This window comes from Pomacea canaliculata, linkage group LG7 (genome assembly GCF_003073045.1).
Source record: "Pomacea canaliculata isolate SZHN2017 linkage group LG7, ASM307304v1, whole genome shotgun sequence".
NCBI lineage: Eukaryota > Metazoa > Mollusca > Gastropoda > Architaenioglossa > Ampullariidae > Pomacea > Pomacea canaliculata.
The window spans coordinates 30,359,704-30,386,079 of record NC_037596.1 but is presented as its reverse complement, the minus strand read 5'-3'; the positions used below and the strand labels follow the sequence as shown (position 1 = coordinate 30,386,079).

Below are 26,376 nucleotides of genomic sequence, written 5' to 3'. Positions count from 1 at the left end.
AATATTAAAAAAGGAGAGAGTTCCGATGCACAATAACTAAAAGTCCTGTGGCCATATGTTGCTCTGATGATAGAAGACGGGGGTCAAACAGCAAAGTTATCTAACTGGGACTTAAGGGAAGAGAAGTTCAGATAAATAATCAGGGCAGGTGCTAGCAAAGGTATTAAAACACAGCACGGACAGTGTGTACTGGATACAAGAGTGACTGCGTAGCCATTTCAGACAATGAAGGAAAGGAGTAACATGGACCCGTCTCCTAGCCCTAAACACCACAAAGCTTTGAAAGTGTCTAAAATCTTTAATCATGACATGTGCAGCTGCATGCAGGACCAACGGTTTATTCGGTTGTGTGATATCTGAGTGTCCAGTCGATGTCATCAGGAAGGAAGAGGCGTGAACGTCGCTTGTGTCCACACTGACAACAACGACAGTATTATCGACACATCAGTGATTCTTCCTGCTAACGATGCTTGACTTTCGACTTAAAGTGGCGATTAATACTGAAGCTTGTATCGGACATTCTGCCATAGGTTCCTAGAAATCTTAGCTTTCACAATCATTTACACTAACAATAGAGAACAAATAATCTAGTAGGGACAAATGTTGGTGCAACGAAAAGTGTACAATACACAAAAAAATTTAATGTACATCCTCATTCGCCCTGTAATACAGACTACTAGTTTTATTTTAATAATTTTGGTGTGTTCTTTAACAGAGCACTCATGATCGTGATTCGTGCCATCTAGATTTTGTTGAAAAACAAACTTGAAATAAAGAAAAGGAAAACTTCCATACGAGAAAAACAAACACTGAAAGAAAATTCCTTAATCTTATAGAAATAAAACATCAAAGTCAGATAGGACAGGATATATAACACAGAAAAGTGTATGCATTGACTATCTCCACATATTACAAATACTTGCAAGAGACAAATATCAGCCAGTGCCGGATACTCCCCAGAGATGCTCCCGAACAGTTATACAAGAGACAGGCAAAGAAATCTTAGACGTAGTGTACGACTTGATTTGTTATAGGTATTAATCATAGGTCAGTTACTATTGGCTCACTTTTCATGATGTAAATAATATTTTTTGCAGATTAGAACAAAACATAATCAACAACACTGGTACCCAGTGGACCTTCTGTGTCTTCTGTCTCATCGGCAACAACATGTAGAAAACGAACTGAGTAAGCTAGCTGAAGAAGCAGACAAGACTGGCGTAAAGGTCAACAGAAAGAAGACCAAAGTGATGAGAATCAACAACAAACAGGAACTCCCAATCCATCTTCAAGGAAAGAACATCCTGGGAACAGACTGCTTCACGTATCTGGGGATTACAGATTAACAGCAATATATAACTGTTGCTGAAAGAATTTTTCTAATCGTGACGACTGTAAGATTTCACTGACATAAAGTCGACGTTTTACAGGCACAAGAACTAGATGAGCAGCTATCTGTTAAACTACATTTATGGACATTTAATGTCACATATCTTCAACAAATATCGGAAAAAGAATAAAATTATTTTACACTTATTTAGGGATCGAACTTTTGTCATACGCTCATCTCTTAGTTTGGGCATGGCATCCTATAAAGACTTAAACTATCTTTTGTACTGCGTGCGTGCGCTTGTGTGTGTGTGTGTGCTCGAGCATCCTTGACACTAATCCCTTGAGAGTTTAGCTTTTAGTTGTATCCGATCAAACACTAATCCTGACGTGGATTCTACACTAGAAATGTACAGTATGTAATGATACTTGTGTGTAACTTGTGTGTAATAACATTTATTTTGTGCGATGATCATAATGTCTTTACACATGTGCAGGCAACGTGTCTTATATGAACATTAAATTCACTCTAAAACAACACTTTGCAGCTGTACAAAATAAAAGGACAGGATAATGAACTCCAATATGATAAGATTGTCTGAGGTATATAACCATTTGGATCTTAGAGACAAGAATTCCGTTATGTGCAAGAAAAGTTAGAGGCTCCACAACATTTAACACCTGCTTGATTTATTAAAATCTTCTCATCTCAGTGTGTCTCTCCAATCCCTTGTGTCAACCTTATCTTTAACCAATTTTTTGTTATAACTCCTCGCGGTTTTTGTTTGATATGCATGTGCCAGGTTTGACATCGGATACCTCTCGTCTTACTTCTCTTTCCCCAGGGTCTGGGATACAAGTACCACATGGAATGATTATGTCTGACCTCAGGACCTACTTTTAAAAAATATTTTAAGTAGATTGTTTCCTTTTTGTCTTTCATACTCGTTTGTAGATGTGTCTGTTTTTTGTGTACGCACTCTTTTGTATACACATGTACGATATGTGTATGTTTGTTTAACGGCGATAGTGTTAAACTGATTGCTTATGTCAAAGCGCATAAAGCTAGCTGCCGGCAGTAGAATTAATTATGATGGCAAAGTTTCAAGCTTAGATGCTAAGATGGACCTAGCAGCCCTATCGTGCAAACACATGAAGCTTTGACCTGAGTACCTGTTCAACACCATTATTTATAGCGTCCCGCAAGAAATTGCATCGCCCTATGCCAAGGGACATATCACAGTACTCACTACAGAATATTAAAGAATTTTGCGAATGGTTTTTATTTATCTCCGATAAATCCACAACAGCAAATACTCCAGTCTTATATTATTGTAAAATATCAGTTCGGGTGTTGCCATTATTCAAAAGTTAAGAATTTATTTCTTGTTCTATGAGTGTCATTCCTTCAAGTTCTCAGTCACTGAAATTTGCTGATGGGGAGCGTGGTCCATGTTAATCCACCTTTTCGGGCATTAGGTTTCTTCTCTGCCAGTCATTTCTCTGAACTTATACATGTAGAGGCGCTCATCTTCTCTCTGAGTGAGTCCCTCCCCTGTTTGACCTCTAACACTGGGTCTTGGTCAGTACTTTCATCGTGGGAACCGTGATGAGGCCGCTAAAAGTCGGAAATTCGTTATGCGTGAGAGACTTGTTTTACCTGTCCTACTAATAATAATACAGGGTGTGCTGAAATCCCAGTTTTTATTGTTTGTGTGAGTGTGTATTACTTGGTGTAGAGCCCTGCAAATCTTTCACATTCAGAGTGTATGTATGTTAAATCCTAACTGTGGATCAGAGGAGATAACTGCTAGTTATTATATCCAGAAATTCGTAGGCTAGAGTTCAGCTTACTTGTGTATTACCTCGCCTGCTTTTTGTTTTATTTTTTTGTTGAGGTATGTGTTGACAGTTTAAACTTTTCCATATATTTCTTGCACTTGTGTTGTGCACGAACCATAAAATACAATTTGACAATCAGTAATGAAATATTCTCTTTTAGTTACTGCGATGCTAGTACGATATTTATTTGTTCATATAATCAAGTACTAACAATTTGTAAAATACAAATCAGAAGACAAAGTCTGCACCTGTCCATTAAAGCATTGTCCGAATGTGGTATTTAACTTTTATTTCTGTAAGGTCCCCTCTATCCAGAATGTGTCATTGATATCACAGAAGGCTCAGAATCTCTTGAGCTGATGTCAGATTAATGTGTGAGATCTTTAAAACACGAAAAAAATATCATCTTTCTCATTATGCGATAATTTAATTACTCATTTCTTAACATTACAAAGCACACAGTCTCATTTTACTCTACAATCTTTATTTCCTCCTCAGTCACCTCGCTCAAATCAGTTGTAGCTTTCATTTTCCAGCATTTCAATTACCATTAGGCAGAGATTGGACATGCCTCTCGATATCTTTACAATAAATTAAAAAATTGCTTGTGACAATCTGAATGTTTTTTTTTTCTTTTGCTGCAGTTTTGAGCCTCCTCTTCTTCACTTATCACTGGTTAAGAAACTGTAGATCACGAAGTAGAGCATGTCCTGAAAAGGTAGAGAGACACAATGTGATCTCATTTAAAATAATTTAATACAGCTTACTGTTACCGAAATATAAAAATGTAAAGAGCACTACCTCGTACCAGGTGCACAAATTCTGGAAGTGATGGTTTTGCTGAACGAATGTGACTCGTGGAGTCTGTTCGCCTAAACGAGAACAAGAGGCTGAGGAGGCTGGTCGTGATCTCACACAAAGAAAATAGAACCAACGGCTTAGTACAAAACAAGATTGGAACACTCGTTCGACAACATCCATAAACTACTACTGCTAGTTTCAAACTATGATTTTCTCTTTCGGTCATATTTCCGTGCGTGTGCCTGTATAGTTTTGAACATTAAGAATAAGTTTTATAAATATGTTATCACATCTTGACAAAGCAATTGCAAGATAGAACCTAACCTTTAGTTTGTGGTACTTATATGTTCTTCAACATGCTCGGGACTTTGTGTAGGATGGACGTTATAGGGCAGGAGGATGTGGAATTCACTCCACATGATCAAGTAGACCTTTAACATTAAACTGACAGGGTCAAGACTCTCCCCGTGGACCATTTCTTACTTATGTACTTAGAGGCAAACAACCAGTGTCTGGATACTTACCTGTCACGTGCACGTTAAATAAGGGCTCACTCACACAGTTGACTTTGTCATCAAAGTCTGGAGAGATAATGCTGGAGTTAACTTAAAAAAAAACTTAGATGTAAGGTTAACTCACGGACCCTGTCGTCTATTCATGCACTCAAATTCATCAACCTTTGGCAATGTCAACTGCACGTGGAGACAAATGCTGCGCTGTTGAAATCACTCCAGGTCTCGTTCTTTTTCAATAAAGAACAAACAAAAACACACAGTAACCTGCAAAGAGATTTTTTACAGGTCAAGAAAGAATATCTCTATCAACACTATAGTTTCCCATAAATCTTTATATGGGAGGAGACACAATATACTGTTATTACTGAAAGAATGGGTTAAGTATGCTGGTTATCAAAGATAATAATCTAAAAATGTATTCACTACACTTCCTGTAATTTATGTGACGTCTTTTTAAAGGACTGCAAAGACAAAGACATAACAAACATAAGTAACCATAAGTTTAAAATGTAGATACAAGAAAATTAAATCTCACGTGACCATAGGATAAGTAATTATCTCTGCTTTGATTAATTGCTGTTTCCCTTACCTCAGCATTGTGTCATGTTGTAAAACCCATGATGTACATGAAAAAGTGTCGCCGATAGACTCAAAATGTTCCTGATTATAAGGCTTAGAATAAAAGCGAGAAAATGACCGTGTTTCGCGAAATATCTGAAGGTGTTTCCAAACCTGGCAGAAAATACAAAATGTTAATCTGTGTGTGTGTGTGTGTGTGAGAGAGGTGAGTAAATGCCTTAGAATACCTTTAATGATGAAACCAAGTTGATGAGTTGTCGACAGTGGTAGACGATCATCATCATCAACTGTCTCAGTGACCACGGTACAGGTGTAGATACCTTCGTGTGTCGTCTGCTGTGCTGCTATGATGTGTAGCTCCCCAGTAGTGCTGTTTACTTTCCCTGACCACGTGATGGAAGCAGGAGGCGGGTTGCTGTCAGCGTCACACACAAACGTCACATTGTGACCCTTGATGACCTCAGTGAAGATGGACAGTGGATGACCCTGATTGTCACTCCGTGTTATCCTGATAACCGGGCGATCTGTAAACAAGCCGATAGAACGTGATTTGTCCAACATATCATCTATTGAATCAGAAAGGTATCTGGTCCAGGAGTAGTTATTTTTCATGGCATAGATAATTTACACACACACACACACATACTCACACACAGAAAAAGCAAGATGAAACCCCCTAATGACAGTTTGTACATCAAACCCTTTCTACCGTCGTCTAGTCACGTGTTTAGTCTTCACTCAAGTAATAGCGCTCTTAAACGTTAAACTCATTTCCTTAAGAAGACCAAATGCTATCGATCACTAAGTATCTTTATTCATAACATTCACTGTTGTCGGATCCCAATACTCACAGTAAACCTGTAATTGCAGTCTGTCACTGGAGACAACTTCACCATCACTAGACATCGCCTCACACCTCACTCGGTTTCCATGATGTTCCCTGGTCACTCTAGTGATGATCAGGCTACTGCCATCAGGGAACCCGCCTGCATTTTCTGGCCACGTGTACTTTATTACATCAGACCGCTCATTGCTCTCACACTTTAAAGTAGCTTTTGTTTCCTCCATTAAAGGATATCTGCTACTGTTTGTATGGATCTTGACAGAAACTGTTACAAACACGTGAAATTGTTAGCAACATTCAATGAAATTTGCCTACACAGCTACTAAAAGCCAACAAGTTATGTCTGTCTGCTCCATTTAAAACGATCTATGCAAACAAAGGTATACTACCTATACTTGTTACATATATTTGTCACCTACACTTAAGTTCTTTAAGATAAGTCAAAATGTATGAACAGATAAAAATTAATTTTATAAAATGTGTTATTAAAGCAAACAGCAGAGTGTCACCTCGGCTGATAAAACTCTAGCTACCTCTAACAACTCAGCCCGACATTTACCAAGTGAACTTACACTAAATTGATTATTACATTTATAATGAGATCGAGCCCCCGAGCACGCATAGCTCTAATGAATAACTCAAGGAAATTAAGTGTTTAAAGAAAGTTATTAATCATCGAGAGTATTATACAGATTACAAAATGACAAAGGAATAAAAAAAACAAACATGCACATATACAAATGAATTTATTCCCTATTTTGGCAAGTTATCTATGGTGTCTCGTTAATACTAATTATTCTCCTTAATACTAATCCAGAAATCTAGTGAGTCAATCTATTATTAACTACTACACTCGTACCACTACACGCTCACTCATTCCGTACAAAACACATACACCACAGCTTGACCCAAGTGCCTTTGTTGTGTGCAATGTTAGTCTCTGATGGACACACGCAACTGGCACTTGCGATTTCGCACAATGGTTCTTGTTGTATGCAGGACTCTCTCGACACGTCAGAGAAGAAATGAAGTTCAGTTACTTTTGTCTTCTGTTGTCCGGCACCCCGACGAGAGATGTGCGGTGTAGAAGATTAGGACGAATTCTCACACGAATCTTCCCCGTGCACCACGTGCACCTTGGTTCCGTCACCAGTAGGCCTGGAGTTCCTCAAAGTAGAATCAGCGCCGACTCTTGTGACCAGAGCAACTTTTCCACTACGATGCAAAGAGTTGCTCAGGAGTTCGCAGGGACAAAAGTCACTTTTACACTCAGTTTGATGAGTGGGCTTTGACTCTATTGGTCCCTGTCCCTGACCCCACGTCTTTTGTGTGACTGGTGATAGCTGACACCCGAGGTAGCGAAGACTTGAGTTGTGAAGTCCTTTTCGATGCTTACTCTCCAAGGATCCGTAGCGACAAGCGTCGTTTTGGGGTCAAACGCCAATATTAAAAGGCAGGCTTGTGGCCGTAAATGCATGCGATTGGCCAGTCATACCACATGACCTACCATTACAACTAATCACACATCACAGCTAGTGTATGACAAGACTTCCCATCAGCCTCTTCGTATAATTACGATGCCTAATTGTCTGGTTTCCTTTCCTAGCTCCCGTTGTGACAATCTAATCCTTCTCTAAATCGTAATCAAGGTGCGTATTGTCCCTGGAGGTACGTCTGTTACGTCACTAGTGGCCTGCAGTCCTATGTTGTGCGACCGTCATGACGTAAGCGGTCTTTTAATTAGCGAACATACACTTAATGCGATGATTGCTCTTACTCAAACGGCCGCAACGCCCTCTTTCCGTCGATCAGTTTGCCAGCACGTCTGACTGTCTCGTGAATAGAGCAAAAGTGCAAACCTCACAAAATAGCATTATCACTACTCTTTTGTGACACAGAGAGAGTTAAAGAAAGAAAAAGATAGAGAGGTAAGGATAAGGATACCTTTAACGATAAAAGCAAGCTGGTAAGAAGCGATCAGCGGAAGGCGATCATCATCATCAACTGTCTCAGTGACCACGGTACAGGTGTAGTTACCGTCGTGTGTCGTCTGCTGTGCTGCTATGATGTGTAGCTCCCCAGTAGTGCTGTTTACTTTCCCTGACCACGTGATGGAAGCAGGAGGCGGGTTGCTGTCAGCGTCACACACAAACGTCACATTGTGACCCTTGATGACCTCAGTGTAGGTGGACAGTGGCTGACCCTGATTATCACTCCGTGTTATCGTGATAACTGGGCGATCTGTAAACAAGCCTACAGCACGTGATTCGTAGGACATCTCATCGATTCAGTGAGACAAATGTCTTAATCTTCATTTTATACATTTATTGACAGTTCACGCCAGTAGACGTCCACACGAGCACACACCCACACATTCATTGTCATTGGATCCCAATACTCACAGTAAACCTGTAATTGCAGTGTGTCACTGGAGTCAACTTCACCATCACTGTACATCGCCTCACACCTCACTCGGCTTCCATTATGTTCCCTGGTCACTGTAGTGATGATCAGGCTACTGCCATCAGGGAACCCGCCTGCATTTTCTGGCCACGTGTACTTTATTACACCAGACCGCTCATTGCTCGCACACTTTAAAGTAGCATTGGTTTCATCCATTAACGGATATCTGCTACTATTTGTATGGATGTTGACAATATCTGTAAAACACACTTCAATTTGTTAGCGACATTAAACTAAAAAAAATTAATTCGCCTCCACAAAAGATGTATCCAACGACCATGTATCTTTCCGCTCCTTATAAGACGTTTTTAAGCAAAATATGTAATTAAATCTCTCATTCTCTCTCTCTCTATCCCCCCATCTCTGTTTCGTAACTCAATATTTCATAATGAACTAACGCCTCTTTAAATATTGCACCAATGTCCAATCTTTTCTCACGGCATTAAAAAAAATTAAAGCTATTAGTTTTTTTTTTCGAACAGTCATTTATTTTCTTTATTTAACATAAACGATATTTATCATTCCTTTAGGTTAGGTCCCTAAAATTATACCAGGTGTGACTAATACTGAACCTTAACATTATTAAATGAAGTGATGAAAAAAAAAAACAACCAGCAAGGGTAAGACAGGGTTATCATAACATGTACGAAAAGTTAGAAGGAGAGTATATAGATAAGACTTGTCACCGAGTGCATTTAACAAAAATATTTAGATTATAAAAAGAATTTGAAATGAAAACAGAATAAAATTAGATTAAATGAAGTAAAACATGTACTGTTGAAAAAACAAGAGTAGCGGTCTTTTTTTTTAAATAGAAAGTTGCATCCGTTTAGTTGATTGTATTTGTGGAAACAATTTAAACATTTAGCCTAATATGAGACCGGAAATAGTTATAGTATTTTATTTCTGTTTTCCATATGCAAAACATTTAGTTTCATTCGTTAATCCCAACATACAAATTGTACACACGTTGATGAGTTTTACTTTTATGAAACAAAGTTCTTACAGTCACTGCAAGTGATGGTGTAATCATGGCAGTGGCTGTAAATAGACGTCTCAAGCTGACACTCAGTGATGCTAGTCTCATTCCCAAGGCAAGATGGGAAATCAGCAGCGATCCAACCGTCTCTATATACAAACGTCCTGGCACCAAGCCTAAACATTGCAGAATACCTTTTGCTTAAAACAATTGTTCTGATAATTAGTAATGCTTCATTAAAATGCTTCAGGTGTTCTTAATTCAGAAGAACTTGTATGCTATGCATGTGTATCGCACAAGGTTAGATAAATAAACAGATCATGGTATAATTGAGACGACAACAGTCTGCATTCACACATCAGTATTTATGTAGATAGATATTTTCTTAATGAGAACATAACAACTGTATTACAGGCATTTATTCCACTATATAAATATATAAGATCTGTTTTGTTACATCTGAAGTAACTCATGTCAAGTATTGTCGTTTCAAAGGCATAGGGATAGATTGTAAGTAAAGAATGAATGAAGGATGGAGTAACAGGTGAACATGTTTACACATGAGTTTAGCTGTGTGTGTAAAATGTAAAGTTTCAAAATCAGTATTTAATGATTAGCAAGGTTGATAGTTCATTCCCTAAAACTGTGTAATTTCAGTAGAATCTATTCATCATTCTTTCTTAGACACGTTCACTAACAGGAGAAAAGAACTTACCATGCTAAGCCGAGCTGTCTACAGACGACCCTGGCAGTGAGGTTAGACGACACACACACTGTCCGCCAATAACCAACTCCGATGTCTACCTCTACACGACCTCTGTTAGGTGAGATGACATTTAATCGCACTTGTACGTTTTCTGTAACAAGTCGTCAGATATTCACTATAAGTTTGCAATTGCCTGTACATTGCCACTTCAGTATCTGTACAGACAAAAGACTTTCTTTATGAACAGAAAGACAAAAATCATTTATATAATTAAGATACGTTGCAATATTGTAAAGTCTAAACATTTTAATTGTTGTGAAAATACACCAGGTGTTTTACCTAATCTCGAGATATTCTTGCATGCTTGATATCTCTTTTGTAAGGATTTCTTGCATAAAAAAAATAGTAAATGTGTCAATGTTTTATTTTACTCCATTTGAGGATACATAATGCTACACAGCAAACAACAGAATAGAAACAACAGATTCTTACCTGAGTTGCAAGTGATAGCAATGACAAGGGAGCACGACAGGGTCCCGGTAACCCATATATGACCACACTGATCTAAGCTGGTCTCCTCGCCTGTACACCTCAGGTTGACAAACCCGATATAGTTGTAGCCCCCACTGTCTATTAATAGCGACGTGGTATAAACGTGCGACCTGTTTGACAAAAGGTATGTTTGTGCATTTGTCTGTTTTTATCTATAGAATGTACCGACTTATTTTAATAGATACAGAATAATGCAGTCAAAATCAACACTTTTTTCAGAAAACGATTTGCAGGCGCATTGCTTTCATTATCTGTCTTATTAGACTATGTTAGTCAATATTTTTTAATCAGTACAAACGACATATTTATGAACTTGTTTCATTATTTTGTGTCTAATTGTTTTTAATATTACTTAATTGTCCCTTTTAATGTTTGTAAAGAAATCACACACTTACACACAGAGGCGTAAGTGCGTTGTATCAACATTTTTTTTACTGTATCTTATATAAAAAGATTATCTGGAATCGGTATGGAGCTCAGTGGTTAGAATAAGACGAAAGTAAAATGACCGCTTAAGAAACTGTAGTATATCATCTGTTTATCATCAATATAACATGAAAAAACAAATATAATTGCACAGCACATTAGATCACAAAACATTACACACGTGTTGTAGCCCAGCTTCCTGCAGACCACCTGTGCATCTTGTTTCCTAAACCCATCACCACACACCGTGCGCCATCTTCCTCTGTACAACATCTCAAGGCGGCCATTCCACGGGGCAGTTCCATTCACAAGCCGGACTTCACGCTGTGCATCTAATCAACGATGAAAGTGAATTCGTAACGAGCTACAGCAAATCTTATTACCTACAGACTGGAAAATCAAAACATTTCTGTTCCTCTGTTGATTTACGTAAGAGACACTCTCATCTCCAATTTATGAAAACAACTGTACCTAGCAGTAAAAAATCTTCTTTTTTTTTTCTATTCTAGAATGAATAAGTAAATGTATTACACATTTCAGAGAAAGCACTTGCTTTATATAAACCTCTCTATATTACATTGTAACTCTGTCAAACATAAAAGTAATAAAGGACACAGACGCATGAGATCACAAAAAGAAAAGCTGAATAAATGCATGTCATCACAAATATTGCAATGATGTTTATCGTCTGGCCCAAATGCAATGTTTTAAATGCTGTGATACATGAAAAATCTGAAGAATACAGGAAAAGAAAAATAATGGCCAAAAATAGTTTCTGTATTCTCTCTTTGTTATCGGTCAGTTGGTTATTCTTTCGAATACTTGCTTTTGGAGATTCATACATTTATTGTTGTCTTAGTAAATAATTAGAGATAATTAGGGCTGTCAGGAATGTTGCCTGTTGGACAGAGTCACACGCCCCTATCCACTAACCTTGCAAACCGTTTGACCTGTTGACTGAGATATTTCTTACACACATCACACAATGAGAATATATTATCTGTTGTTGGATAGCCCTTCCTAAAGACTGCTTACGTTTCAGGTAAAAGCTTGGGTTTTTTTTTTTAAGTTACTGATGTAATGTTCTCTTTAATCTTGATGAGTAGCATTTCCCCACCACGCTTAGAAGGGAGATAACTCTGTAGTTACTGTGGCACTCGTGATTGCCTTTGTTATAGATGGTTACAATTATAGCTTCATTTTATATACATAGACATTTCCTGCTAGAAAAAAATTGACTACAAATATTTAGTTGAAAAGCCAACTGTCTGTTCATCAGCTGATGTCAACATTCTACAAACACTTTATCTGTGCCACACACTTTGCGACTTGAGGTTTCGTATTGCGGTATGTACCTCGCTCTCTCTAATGGTCTCATCGAGTTCCTCTATTTCAGGCAGATTATCAAGATGTGTGCAATCTACTTCAGGTATATGATAGTTATCATTTTTGCGGTTACCTGTAAAAACTTTTTCCTCATACATGTCACCGCTTACTCTAGACAGTTCACGAACAGACCAATCACTTGATGCACATTTTGTTTCTATTCCGGAAGACGCATTTGCAAGATCTTCTCCGGCTTTTCCCGTGTTTAGTGCTGCTTAAAGAAACATTTACTCTGTCACCGTACCACACTACTTTTTCGGTCTATTTTCCATTTCCACGTGGGTTCTCGCGGTCTGTTCGTGTCGTGCGTATTGTCAGTGAGATTGTCAGATGTTCTGACTGTACATTACTTTCGACTTTTAAAGACAGGAATATCTCTTCCTTACACAGCTCGTTTGGTGCACAGAAGTAACCTAAAACATTAAACAGATTGAACAGCATCCTTGTCCTGATTACATCAAAATAACATCTTTAGCTAACTTCATTATCTTTCGGTTAATGATAAGTACCTCCATAATATTATAGTGTTTATTTGTTCGATAAATGTACGTTTCTCTTTACCATTACTAAAACAGCACCGGATGGTCTACCATGATGACTCAGTTTCTTAGCCGGAGCAAAATGCAAACAATACTCGGTAGACTTGTGTAACTGGAGGCTGGTCTCAATATACGAGTCAGTTAACTACTATAGGTATTTAACAAAGTCAGTGATTCCTAGTTTAGTTAAAACTCCACCAACATTAAGTATTCTAATGTTCTCATAGGTTGCATTATTCCCCTGGTGATGGAGTTGCTTCTGTCACCTAGTCAGGGTCACGTGATAAGCCAGTCATGCCGCTGACTTGACTGATGCTGTAAAGGTCGGTCATCACACGAGTACTACAGGGGGTGGCATGGTCTTCTTGCAGCATCATAGCATAACGATATTAAGACAAAGTGTAATTGAGTACTTACTCAAACCTTGTAGTAGAAGAGTAAACATCACACAGACACTGAGGACTGAGCGCATCATGATGTTAGCTGCGATGTCTTGCAGGAAGACGAGGATGTGAGGAGAGTCTGGCTGGAAAGCTGACACTGAGCACAGACCGCAGTGTGGATGTTTAAAGTCAGACAACAAGGATGTAAATAACGGTAAAAGGATTTTCTTAAGAAATGTGTCATACTGTCTCACACACAGACACATTTCCTCAACACAACACGAATGTGCTAAATCTCAATAGTCAAAGTTTGGTCATTTGTTGTCAATTAAACAGTTTAAAGTTTAAAGACAGGCCTAATAAAACCCAGCTGTCTGATTGGTTCTTATTTATATAGTCTAAGAGCTTGTTTCACATCCTGTCACGATAGGTGCAGGTGTACTTTGTATAGTCCTAATATCTCCTGTACATATGTATGGGGTTATATACTTTCGTTTCTTTTCGTAGACTTTTTGGTAGTAAACTACCACAAAATGTTGTAAGGTGCGTATCAATACAAGTCATATATTGTTTTCACATAGGACCATCAACAAAAATGGTTTATCTATATTGAATAGAAAGGAAATCAATTACATCTTAAGAAACACAAAGCAACCTTGTAATAACAACTTTCCAGCTGAAGTTTATGAGGCTCTCATTAAATTCCTGGGATAACGCTGATGTAATAGTAGTGGCGCTTATAGAAAATACGATGATATTTCAATTTACAGTTAGAATAAATTAAAAAAAATGTGTTGATTAGAAATCATCATAGAATTTTTATGTCTTTTTTTTGAAAAAAAATGTTAAATTCTTTCTTTTGAGGGGTGCGGGTATCTATAATAGATTAAGCGATGGCATTTCACAAAGACCCACAGTGTTAAAGTCTGTAGTGTTTATTCTACAAGTGTTCCGTTGACCAAGCTAATCTTCTAATCTTATTGTCTCAGGACTAATAGCCCTAATCCCTAGAAAATCCAGAAAGTGTAATTATACTCAAGACCAAACATACTGATGATGGTTGCAGGCGATTACTTACCATAAAACCTTGAGACTCCATAGAGAGCACTGATAGAAGCAAAATGTCTAAACACTAGGAAGTTCTTTAGACTTTTAAACCCTAATGAAGGACGTTTCATCGTTTCATCTTCGTTTCATTATCTTAAAGAGCGAATTTCTTGAGTAATAGCAAGAAGGCCTTTAGGAACATATCTTCGTTTCAAAATCCATCTTGAAATATTTTTGTCATAAATCATATAAATTCGGACACTGTGAACCTTAGAACTCCCAAATACTTGGAGAAAAGGGCGTTTACTCGTCACACATGGCTGAGCCACAAACATGAGTTCATCAGTGCTCACACAAGTCGCTTTAATGCTCGTTTATTGCAACAAATTTTCCTTAGGTTCCTCAGCTGTATGTAAACCTTTAAAAAAATTGGAAAAGAAAAATCGGCGAAGTGCGGGTGATGGTAACCAGATCACTATATACATTTCAACCATCTTCAAATAATAAAATTCCAAACCCAGTAGGAAAATACATATCATGCCAATATAAAATCAACAGTCAACATTGTCATGAAGACATGCTGCCACATTTAAATGTTTGCTCTCTTCCTCCTAATGAGACAGTATGATGTCTAATGGATAATAAATCACAGAACATTGCTTGTGAATACCTTTTGTATTTATTTTGTGAGGAAGATGCCTATTTTTTCTCTTTTTTTTCACAGTTTCACTTTGTACGAAATATAAGGAAATAGTGCTTTACAGAAATATCTGCACAGATTTGTTTAACAGCTCGTGTGTGTATTTACATATAGTCACAATATTATCATGCACGAAAACTTGAAAATTCTGGTGGCTTTGCTGTTCGCTGCTAAAAGTAGCCTTCAAAAAAAAAAACAACCAACTCCATACATCTATTGTAATGAATATTTGACAAGCATAGATACGAAGTCAGAAGCAACCAGAATTGTGACAGAAGGTCTGTGGATTTGGATCTATCTATGTAATACACTATTCCTTAGTACTTTCGTGTCATATAAGTCAACCTCGTACTCTGATTGTCAACACGAAAAAAATCCTTTTTTAGCACAAGAACGAGACATGGACAAAATACGAGAGACAGAAGAACAAGCAAAGTATGAGCTACGAAAGGATAAACCACAGTACGGACAATGAATTTTAAAAAATACAAAAAAAACAAGAGAAACTAATTCACATAGAGTGAAAGTATAATTTTAAAAAAGGAAGACAAACAGAAAAGTAGCAATAAGCGGAAAAGAAAGAAATGGGCAAGCATTATGGGAAATGGTCTACTACTAATGCTTCAGGAACAGGTGTGTTTTCAGTGTACGTTTAGAGGATTCAACAGTGGGCAGGTGGCAAAAATGGAAAAGGAGATAGTTTTATTATTTTGATTCACAATGACCAAATGTCCTGTGGCCATGTTTTGTTCTGATGATAGAAGATGGGGGTCAAAGGTCAAAGTTATCTAGCTGGGACTTAACTAAAGAGCAGTTGAGAGAAATAGTCAGGGCAGGTGCCAGCAAAGGTATTAAAACAACACAGACAGTGTGTACTGGATACAAGAGTGGTTACGTATCCATTTCAGACAATGAAGGAAAGGAGTAACATGGACACGTCTCCTAGCCCTAAGCACCGGACTTACAACAGGCGGAAACGTTTGAAAGTATCTAAAATCTTTAATCATGACCTGATGTGTAGCTGCATGCATGAACAACAGTTCATTCGGTTGTTTGATTTTTAATTGTCAAGTCGATGAGATCAGGAATAAAGAGGCGTGAACGTCTCTTGTCTCCACACTGACAACAACGACAGTATTATCGACACATCAGTGCTCCTTCCTGCTAACGATGCTTGACTTTCCGGCTAAAAGTTGCGATTAATGCGAAAACTTATATCGGAAATTCTGCCGAATGTTCCTCGGAATCTTAGCTATCAGAATCGTTCACAGAAAAGTCAACAACATAGAACAAAGTATCTAGTAGGGACAAAAGTCTACCATACACGAAAAATTTTAATTTACATCCTCATGATCCCATTGTATGAAAGACTACTAGTTTTATTTATTAATTTTGTTGTTCTCTTTAACAGACTACGCATGATCCTGAATTCGTACCATCTAGATTCTGTTAAAAAGAAAACTTCGAAATAAACAAAAGGGAAACTGCCATGCGAGAAAATACAAACACCGAAAAGAAACTCCTTAAACTCATAGAAATAAAACATCAAAGTCAGATAGGACAGGATATATAACACTGAAAAGCATATGCATTGACTTTGCACACACATTACAAATGCCTTCAAGAGATTAATATCAACCAGTGCCGGACACTCTCCACAGATGCTCCCGAACAGCTATACAAGAGACAGGCATAGAAATTTTAGACGTAGTCTACGACTTGATATGTTACAGGTATTTATTATAGGTCAGTTCCTATTGGCTTACTTTTCATGATGTACACAATAATTTTTGCAGATTACAAAAAACATAAGACAACAACGGTATAAGCTAGCCAAAGAAGCAGAGAAGACTAGCTTAAAGGTCAACAAAAAGAAGACCAAAGTGATGAGAATCAACAACAAGCAGGAACTCCCAGTCCAACTTTAAGAAGAGAACATCCTGGAAACAGACCGCTTCACGTATCTGTGGAGCATTGTCAACAAGGACAGTGGAGCGGACGACGACATCAAAAGACTCATCAACAAGGCCAGGCATGCTTTCAAGAGTCTGCGCTCCATCTGGGACTCCCGAGCATTGTCCTTCATCAGTAAGATTCGCATCTTCAACACCAATGTCAAATCTGTCCTACTGTATGGTTCTGAAACCTAGAGAGGTACAAACACCATCAACAACAAGCTGCAGACCTTTACCAACCAATACCTACGCCATATTCTGGGAATAAGATGGCCTGAAAAGATCTCCAACAGCATCCTGTCGAAAAGAACCAACCAGAATGTCCCTTCCCAAAACATCAAAAAGCGCAAAAGGGGCTGGATAGGACACACCCTGCGCAAACCAGCTGACACCATTGCCAGGCAGGCACTTGACTGGAACCCTCAGGGAAAGAGAAGAGTTGGGAGACCGAAGCAGACTTTGAAAAGAACAGTAGAGAGCGAGGCAAAGGAGATAGGAACCACGTGGGCCCAACTGAAGGGGGCTGCCCTATACCCGGTCCGCTAGTGAGGTGTTGTTGCGGCACTATCAGGTAATACATGTGGTAATATGTCTTTTGTGATATGGCCTTTTGTGTTTTTGTTTACATCTTTTGTGTGTTTCAAGGCTGGAACTGCGTCGCCGCTGACGGAGAAAAATGTCCAGTGGAGGTTGAGTCACGTTCGGCGTGAAGTCCCTTTACAAAGATTGAAACATTCGGGATACATTGAGACTTTTCACTTCACAAAGATGTGCAATGTTAACACACATGTTCCTGCAAAAATGTTAATACAATCTGAATAGGTTTTTTTTTATTACTAACGGTCATCACAGTACCTATTCCCCAAATTGCGGAAACGTTGATCCCCGAGTTAATCGCTTTTGTCTAGTAGACGACATAAGTCGTGTGAACAACTGTATTAAATATTTGCTTAAAAAATCTTGATGAAATGTCGACACACGTTGCTGCAGAGATTGTTTTCAAAAGACAATTTACATCTGTGACTTGAAGGAAATAATCAACGCACAATTGCTAGACAAATAGAAGATATCAAAAAAGATTGAGAGGCTAATGTCCGCAACCCTCTTCAATCTACACATAGAGTAAAGGAAGCCGACTCATTCTCTTTGTAATAAATTTTGCGGTTTGTGTTTTGTTAACAACATTTATTTATCACTGACAGCAATACTGCAGCAGCTACAATAATCTTGGATATTTTGTTTTGATGGTCTACACATTTCTTCGGTATACAAATACCGTTTCGAGTGTAATAATTATTTGAAAGCTAAGATCGTTTTTCCTGTATTATTATAAGCTTTGAAAGATTGACGAGCATATCTTCAAGGCTATCAGTCGTCACACAGTCTGCTGAGTTCTCACAGTCGTTGTTAATCCGGATTTCATCTGATGACTTCCTCGACCTGTTCCTTTAGTCAGAATCTGTGTCTAGGCTGTGTGTGGAGACCTCAGTTTCTGTCATTGTGTAGACTACTTTGTGTAGAACACTGTAGCACATGCAGAGTGAACGTGTGTTAGGTCCTCATCTTGGGTAAGGGAGATAACCGACAATTTCTGAAACAGGAAAATACATAGTGAAAAATTCAACTCACAAGACTTTCACTGTCTGCTATTTCATTGTAAGTCTCTGAACAATGAAGCTTTCTGAAGGAAAAGTAAAAAAAAATTCTAATTGATTAAAGGCATTAATAGTTTGTAAAGTTTCGTTTCTGAAATTTCTAGCAATCAAACCAGAAAAAGTTGCTTAAGTACAACAAGAGATCAAGTCACATCTCTACCGACAGAGCAAGAAGATCACTGTAGCAGTGTGAAAAACCACTCCGCCAGTACAGGAACGAACGATGGCCAAACAGACGCATGATGTTTTCCCGGTTGATCTACTTCAAACAAAGTGATAATGGAATGGTTATATAACAATGGATTTTCAGCATTGATGTAATGTGTATATAGCTAAGTTGGTGACTAGGAAAATGTTAGATGTCTAGTTTTAGAGTTCTTGAATTTTAAAAACAATAATTTTGTTTTAATGTAGATAACTAATACACACCATTACGTTATGGCGTTATTATCTAATCAGACTGTAAGCCTACCTTCTTTGAGCTAACAAATTCTAGTATTATAAACAAAATCTTACTTGTTGAAGCCAAGCAGCCTGCAGACCCCAGTGGCTTCTTCTTCCCCACAACCATCTCTGCAGACTGTGCCCCATGTTCCCTTGTACAATATTTCAAACTGACCATTCCATTAAATGTTTCGTTAACCAGAAGTGCTTAGAGTTCTGCACCAAAAAAAAAAAAACATAATTAAGTTTAATTTTGGAGGATCGAGAGTATATTTTAATTCCTTGCTATAAAACTATTCTTTCGATTCTCCACAATAATGTGTGAAATGTAAAATGAACCTTTGCTAGAAACTAATCGTAATCAAACATGATTCTTCACTGATCAATGAACATTATTACAAATTGTATCAAACACTAAAGGCAGAGCCATCATGTTTAAAAACGTTTCTGTCTACGCTGTCATAGCAACCTGCCAGAAGCGAGTAAATAAAAACCTTACCCACGCACGTGGTCACAAGAAGAAAAAAACTAAAGAAACAAATTACAACGAACATCTCGATGGTGTGTCTGCTGCTTCAGTTGCACGAGTTTAACTCTGTCAATAGGGAAACAAAGAAAAAGTAAGTAATCACTGAAGCTTCTGTTTCCGATTGAGAATACTATGCACATCTATAAATCTTTATCTCAGTTCTCTGTGTGTGTGTGTGTGTGCGAGAGATTGTTTGTGCGTGTGCCTTCGTGTAAGTATGTTATCTATAAGTCTAATTTTTATCATATTATTATATTATTTTATCATATAAAAAGAAGGATTCTAACCCTTTCTATAGCTTTACAAATTAAAGTACGAGTCCACAAAGTGTTTAGAAAAAGCTTTACATCCCACGTGATCGAAGGGTGAATTTAAAGTGACCTATGATTCAGGCCAGCAATGGTCTGTACATTGATACTTACTGCTGTTTCACTTACCTCAGATGTACTTCTGTCGTCAGAACCCAGCCTTCACTCAGGGCAAACCACGGCAGGAAGGTTTCAAATGTTCCTGGTTATTACGATCGGAGTCTCAAAAATCGGAAAATATTTCTCCAGGCGTGCGTGTGTGTGTGCGTGTGCGTGTGTGCGTGTGCGTGTGCGTGTGCGTGCGCGTGTGTGTGTGCGCGTGTTTTTTTTTTACGAATCAAATTGCAGCGGTGTGTGCAGAGTGTTTCCCGGCGCCATCAATGTTTTGATGCTGTATGTGACCCCACGCCAGCGACGAAGCCGTCCACATCCGCGGTTCACAACGCGTACCCCTAAGGGTGTGGCAAGGGTTAAACAGGGGTTCGCAGCGACATAAGTAACTTCTAACCCTTATGAAAATAGGCGAGTTTTGCGCTGACTATACCTTTTTTCAATATGATCTCCAGTTAATCAACCAGAAAGTGTTTTATCTACACATGTAGAAAAATGCGGCTCTAATGAAATCACTTAATGTCTCTTTCTTTTTTTCTGAAGAGTTTTCTGCAAGGAGTGTTTTCACACAACAGTATCTTTTAACTTGCTCTACTACTATAGTTTCAAAAGAACCAGACCCTTGGATTTTAATAATTATTTTAGCAGTATGCTGCTAGAAAAATAAGAGTAGTTTAAATATACTGGTAACGACAGATAATAATCTAAAGGTGTATTAACTACTCTCCCTGCATAGTTTTTATAACGTGTGCTTATAACTATGTTTATTCACTGAACACTTAAAAATATCACGATAAACAGGTCTAATTACATAATGAGTAAGATCTACATTCTTTCGATGACATTTTTACAAACAAAACAAAAAAGACAAAAAAGGACTGTTTCTAAATACATTATCTCTTATTACTGGCAGATAAAATACAATACGTGTCGTTGAGAGAGAGAGATAATAATACCTTTAACGATAAAAGCAAGCTGGTAAGATGCTATCAGTGGTAGACGATCATCGTCATCATCTGTCTGAGTGACCACGGTACAGGTGTAGTTACCGTCGTGTGTCGTCTGCTGTGCTGCTATGATGTGTAGCTCCCCAGTAGTGCTGTTTACTTTCCCTGACCACGTGATGGAAGCAGGAGGCGGGTTGCTGTCAGCGTCACACACAAACGTCACATTGTGACCCTTGATGACCTCAGAGTAGGTGGACAGTGGCTGACTCTGATTGTCACTCCGTGTTATCCTGATAACTGGGCGATCTGTAAACAAACCGATAGCACGTGATTCGTCAAACATATCATCTGTTCAATCAGACTTAGGTGTTTCCCTTAAAAAAAAAACCATTACTGCTGACACCTGTTCACAGCTTTACATATACACATACAAACACACGCAGGCAGGGAAAAAAATCAACTAATGACAGCTTGTGCATAAAGGACTTTCATAAGTAGCGTAGTCCCCTTTCTTTTTAGTCCGTATTTAGCGATTATTTCCACAGGATTCATAGCCGTTGGATCCCAATACTCACAGTAAACCTGTAATTGCAGTGTGTCACTGGAGACAACTTCACCATCACTGTACATCGCCTCACACCTCACTCGGCTTCCATGATGTTCCCTGGTCACTCTAGTGATGATCAGGCTACTGCCATCAGGGAACCCGCCTGCATTTTCTGGCCACGTGTACTTTATTACATCAGACCGCTCATTGCTCGCACACTTTAAAGTAGCATTTGTTTCCTCCATGAAAGGAAATCTGCTACTGTTTGTGTGGATGTTGACAGAAACTGTGAAAAATACTTGAAACTGTTAGTGACATTAAACTTAAAATTAATTTGCCTCAGCAGCCAACTACCTTATGTCTATCCTCTCCTTACATGTTCTTAAGCAAAACATGTAATTAAATCTTTGTCTCGTAACTAAATATTTTAAAATGAGTAAACGCCTCTTTAGCAGTGCTAAGTACTGCAACGATGCGCCCTTTTTATCTTCACGGAATCAAAAGTTAAATCTATTATTTTTTTCTAAAAAGTGATATATTTTCTTTATTTAACATGAACGATGTTTATCATTCACATTTTTTAGGTTCCTAAAATTATAACCTATGTGACTTAAACTGAGCCTTAACATTATTGAATTAAGTGCCGGGGAAAAGAAGAAAACAGTAGGAGTAAGATAGGTTTATCATAAACATGTATGAAAAGGTAGAAGGAGAGTATAAATATAAAGATAAAGATTGTCACAGAGTCCATTTTTTAAATATTTAAATTACACGAAGAATTTCAAATGAAAATAGAATAAATTAAATAAAACATGTACTGTTAAGGAAGAAGCAGTAGCGGTCTTTCTCTTTTAAATAAAAAGTTGCATCCTTTAGTTTGCTGCATTTTCGGAAAAGATTTACACATTTAGCCAAATATGAGACTGGAAACAGTTACAATATTTTATTTCTGTATTCCATAAACGTAATTTCATTCGTTAAACCTAACATACAAATTATACACAAGCTGTCAGCTGGACTGCTGATTGTTATAAAAATATATTCAGCAATTGTTGACTAAACCTTCATTACTATGTTTTTTTTTAATATACTCACAGTGTAAGCATTTTTTTGATTTAAAATAAAATAACACTTTCTTGTTACCCCCGAAGGCCAAATACCTGCTAGAAGAAGATATTACTGAAATAAATTAGAAAGCTTTCAATATCATAACCAGGTGTTATCATAACCACGTGTTACAATGTGATAAATAATCTGCAGCCTGGTTTCTTGTACTAGCTATAAGCACAAGAAACCTCACTTGAAGGTAAAGAGCTCACGTGTGGTTTTTTTTCATGATTCTGAGAAAAATCTTAATTTTTCAGTTCAACATTATTCATGCCACCCATGCTGTAAAATTTAAACTTTATGTGAGACGGATTTATATTGCTCAGATTATGTATTCCTCTTCGGTAAAACAAAAAAAAAACTGAAATTGCGTTTTTAATCAACAGTTAACCCTCTATTCTTCTACTGATTAAATGCTAAGTTAGCCTGATATGCAAATCACAAGTTGAAGTATTTTAACTAATTCTGTTAAAATTTGTTGCATTCAGTTCAACATCATTTATGTCTCCCTTAGTGAGAAGCACTACAGTCTTTTAATTAGGAAGTGACAAAGCTTAGAGTATGGGCATTATTAGAATAGTCAATTAAATAGTATGTTGGATGGACTGATAGAAATCAGATTACGTGTTCTTCGCAGGCTAAATAAAATGTTATTGACGCCTAGAAACGTACATAAAACATCGCTTTTTCTTAATAATCTCTTCATCCTTTGTTATTTTGGGGTTTTTTTTATTTAACCGGCCATCACAAGGCCGGTTACTACCGTAGTGTCTAGTAGTCTACACAATTGTAAAATGAAAAAAAAAATGTGCGTCACATGCTCTTAATAAAAGAAAAAGAGTTCTTACTCTTTAAATTATTGCAGACGACACCAACATCTTCTGTGTGCCCACAGTTGTGAGAATAGTACCCCTTGTGATAACACTCCTCCAGACTGGCTTCTGTACCCCTACACTCCAGGTCGTCGAGCAAAATCTCTCCTGAACCTGCTCCAAATACAGAGGAGCCCACAACTAATACTCCGGGACTGAAAACAAAATGTTGCACTTGTCAGATTTATCACACATTTGGAGAATATAAAGCGTACATACAAGCGACCTAAATGGACAAAGCATAAAAAAAACTACAACAGTAAACAAGAAGGCTGCGAATGATGAGTAAGGACTCGCTACTATCTCAATTTAAAATTAACAGATTTTCATTTATCGGTGACGATAATTTTTTTTTAAACAAACCTCGCAAAAAACAGTTAAGCTAATGAAAACACAAAGGAACCAAACAAAAAGTAAGTTATATTTTAAGATCATTGTTCAAACGTTATGTGGTTTGCTAACTTTGGTTGTTAGAAAGAAATCAGGACATTTATTTATAAATTATCTAGAAAAAAAATTATGTGATGGGAGTAATACAAAGACAGTGAACAACAAATTACAAACCTGTAAAATCCCAGCATCCTACAGGCCACCTTACCATCGTTTTTATCAAATTCATCGTCACACACTGTACTCCATTGCCCGTTGTACAACACCTCCAGGCGTCCTGCCCACCATGTCCCGTTAGCCAAACGCGCCTTCAACTGGCCCCCTGATAAATTTAAATTAGTCGAGCTTTAACTGTCTGAATTAAATGCATTGTCTTGTGTATGTATATATTTGGAAATTCTATCCATATGTCTATTTGCGTATACTCAGTCTCAAACTATTTTATTAGTTTATAAGTTGTACTTATATCATTAACACTTATTGCGCACAAAATTGATTGGACAAGGCAGGACTGTTCACATCATTGTGATAGACTGAAACTATTTCCTGGTTCAGTTAGTGAGATTTTGTTGATTATTGTGTTATACGCTGACATATTTTCGTTTTCAAAAACTGTCTCTTACGATGTATGGCGTGTGTGCGTGCGTGTGTGTGTGTGTGTGAGTGTTTGTGTATATGAGTGTTATGTATGTAAAGATATGTAAGAGTGCGTGTATATCTGTGTTGTATACGCGTGTGTGTGTGAGCGCGTGCAGAAACAGCGAGTTCACACTAAGCTCTTGATACTAATCTCGTCACTTCCAAATTTTAGTTCTCATGTTATTATCTCGTGTTATTGGACGCCAGCCTGTGTCGAGGTCCTGCGAAATATACAACACTGGCCTTTGAGACTGATTTTATAAATATTTAATATTTACAACACCAATGTATGTCTGGGTTTGTCAGTTTGTATATTTATGCATATGTATTTTTCGTATATCTATTGATGCCTGTCTGATTAAGTGTATGTCTACTTATTGTTCATGTCCTTCCTGTATCAATATGCATGTATCTAGAATCACAGGGAACAATATTGACAATATGACGCAGATGTGTGCTTTCTACCATGTGCTAGCATTTTATGCACCTTCTTTAGAAAATGAAAGTCAGTTTTTTTTTTTTATCAGAATGTCATTTCTTATAACTACTTCAACAGATTATTATCACAATGGTTTAGTGTCTTGTGTATTCATACGGCACGTATTCCTAAGAATGTATTCCTCTCACAAGAAAGAGAAAGAAAATCTAGAGAACAACAGTGTAAATTCTAATCACTAATGAGACCAATACTTATATTGATGATCAACACACACACACACACACACACTAAAAGGAACACCATGAAGAAACATTTTTAACTTACCCGACTGCGGAATCATTAGAAACCACATGAGACAAGATGCGATGAGCCTGTACATGACGATATCTGACGTGATGCGATAGACTGACAGGAACGTCAGACTGGCTGACAGGACATCAAACACAAAGTCTGCAGTGGCTGTGGTCCTGGTCTCCGTCAAAGCAAAGGTTAGTCGAAAGGAATTTTTATGCTGCAACGACCAGAGTTCAAACAGTGTCACAGACCTGACATTCTTCTTTTGGTCATTATATATCAGTCCAACAAACGCCGCCTGACACAGTTCCGGTTTTTTCTTCTAGGTATTATACTTTTCTCAGCTATAAGATATTGAAACATCTACATGTCGATTCGTCGGCTGAAGGAAGCGAATAAATAGCCCGTGGCTAGCCTCAAAACTAACTATGTGTAGCAGCAGTTAGTGTTAAACAATTAATTCTTATGCTGCAGAGTGAGTTATTTTTAAATAATTTGGAAAGTCCATCGCACTTATCATAAGCACGCCGGGACAGTAACGAGACACGCGTGAACATTTCTTGCTACTCGGAAGATAGCAGGATGTGAAATGTTCACTGGAGCTAATGTCAATGTAGTGACTTCAAATAATTCAATCAAAAACGATTGTTTTCAGGATGCGTTTACAACTATTATTCAGTACACAGTTATCTACATGACAACCGCTGTGCTTTTACAGCAATTTCTAATAATTTTCATCCACACCGATGTATTTACAGAAAACGTTTTTAAACAAAACTAACAAATTAATTTGTTAAACGTAAAGAGTTTATGTATAATGGAGTACCTAGTAGTTGCAATATTAAAATTTACTTAGGGACATCGTATCGTAATCACTAGAACTTAAGGATGTTTTGTATGTTTATGAACATCCTGTTAATATTTCAGGAATATTACGGAACTTTGTAAGGACACAGAGTAACCATTGTTACAGTAAGGCAAACACGTACTTTGACTTTGATTGTGTTCTTATTTTACTCATCATGGCAAGTGAAAAAGCTTTAATACA

At 37.6% G+C, this 26,376-nt stretch overlaps 1 protein-coding gene and 1 long non-coding RNA gene across 3 annotated transcripts; both read right to left on the bottom strand.

The window, feature by feature from the left end:
• Positions 1-3,651: 3,651 nt before the first annotated feature.
• LOC112569405 lies at positions 3,652-5,976 on the bottom strand. 2 transcript variants are annotated; one of them, XR_003100407.1, is made up of 3 exons: positions 5,918-5,976; positions 3,980-5,590; positions 3,652-3,881 (listed from the first exon to the last, which is right to left on the bottom strand). It is a non-coding gene; the product is annotated as an uncharacterized LOC112569405 (long non-coding RNA). The 2 variants fall into 2 exon arrangements; XR_003100406.1 differs by having other exon boundaries at positions 3,652-4,751; positions 5,294-5,590.
• A 15,426-nt stretch (positions 5,977-21,402) lies between these two features.
• LOC112567620 (deleted in malignant brain tumors 1 protein-like) lies at positions 21,403-26,059 on the bottom strand. The gene is made up of 5 exons (XM_025244313.1): positions 25,359-26,059; positions 24,131-24,278; positions 23,543-23,721; positions 21,818-21,873; positions 21,403-21,414 (listed from the first exon to the last, which is right to left on the bottom strand). The coding sequence occupies exons 1-5, from the start codon at positions 25,411-25,413 to the stop codon at positions 21,403-21,405; spliced, it is 450 nt and encodes a 149-aa protein (XP_025100098.1). The 5' UTR covers positions 25,414-26,059.
• Between the last annotated feature and the right edge of the window lie 317 nt (positions 26,060-26,376).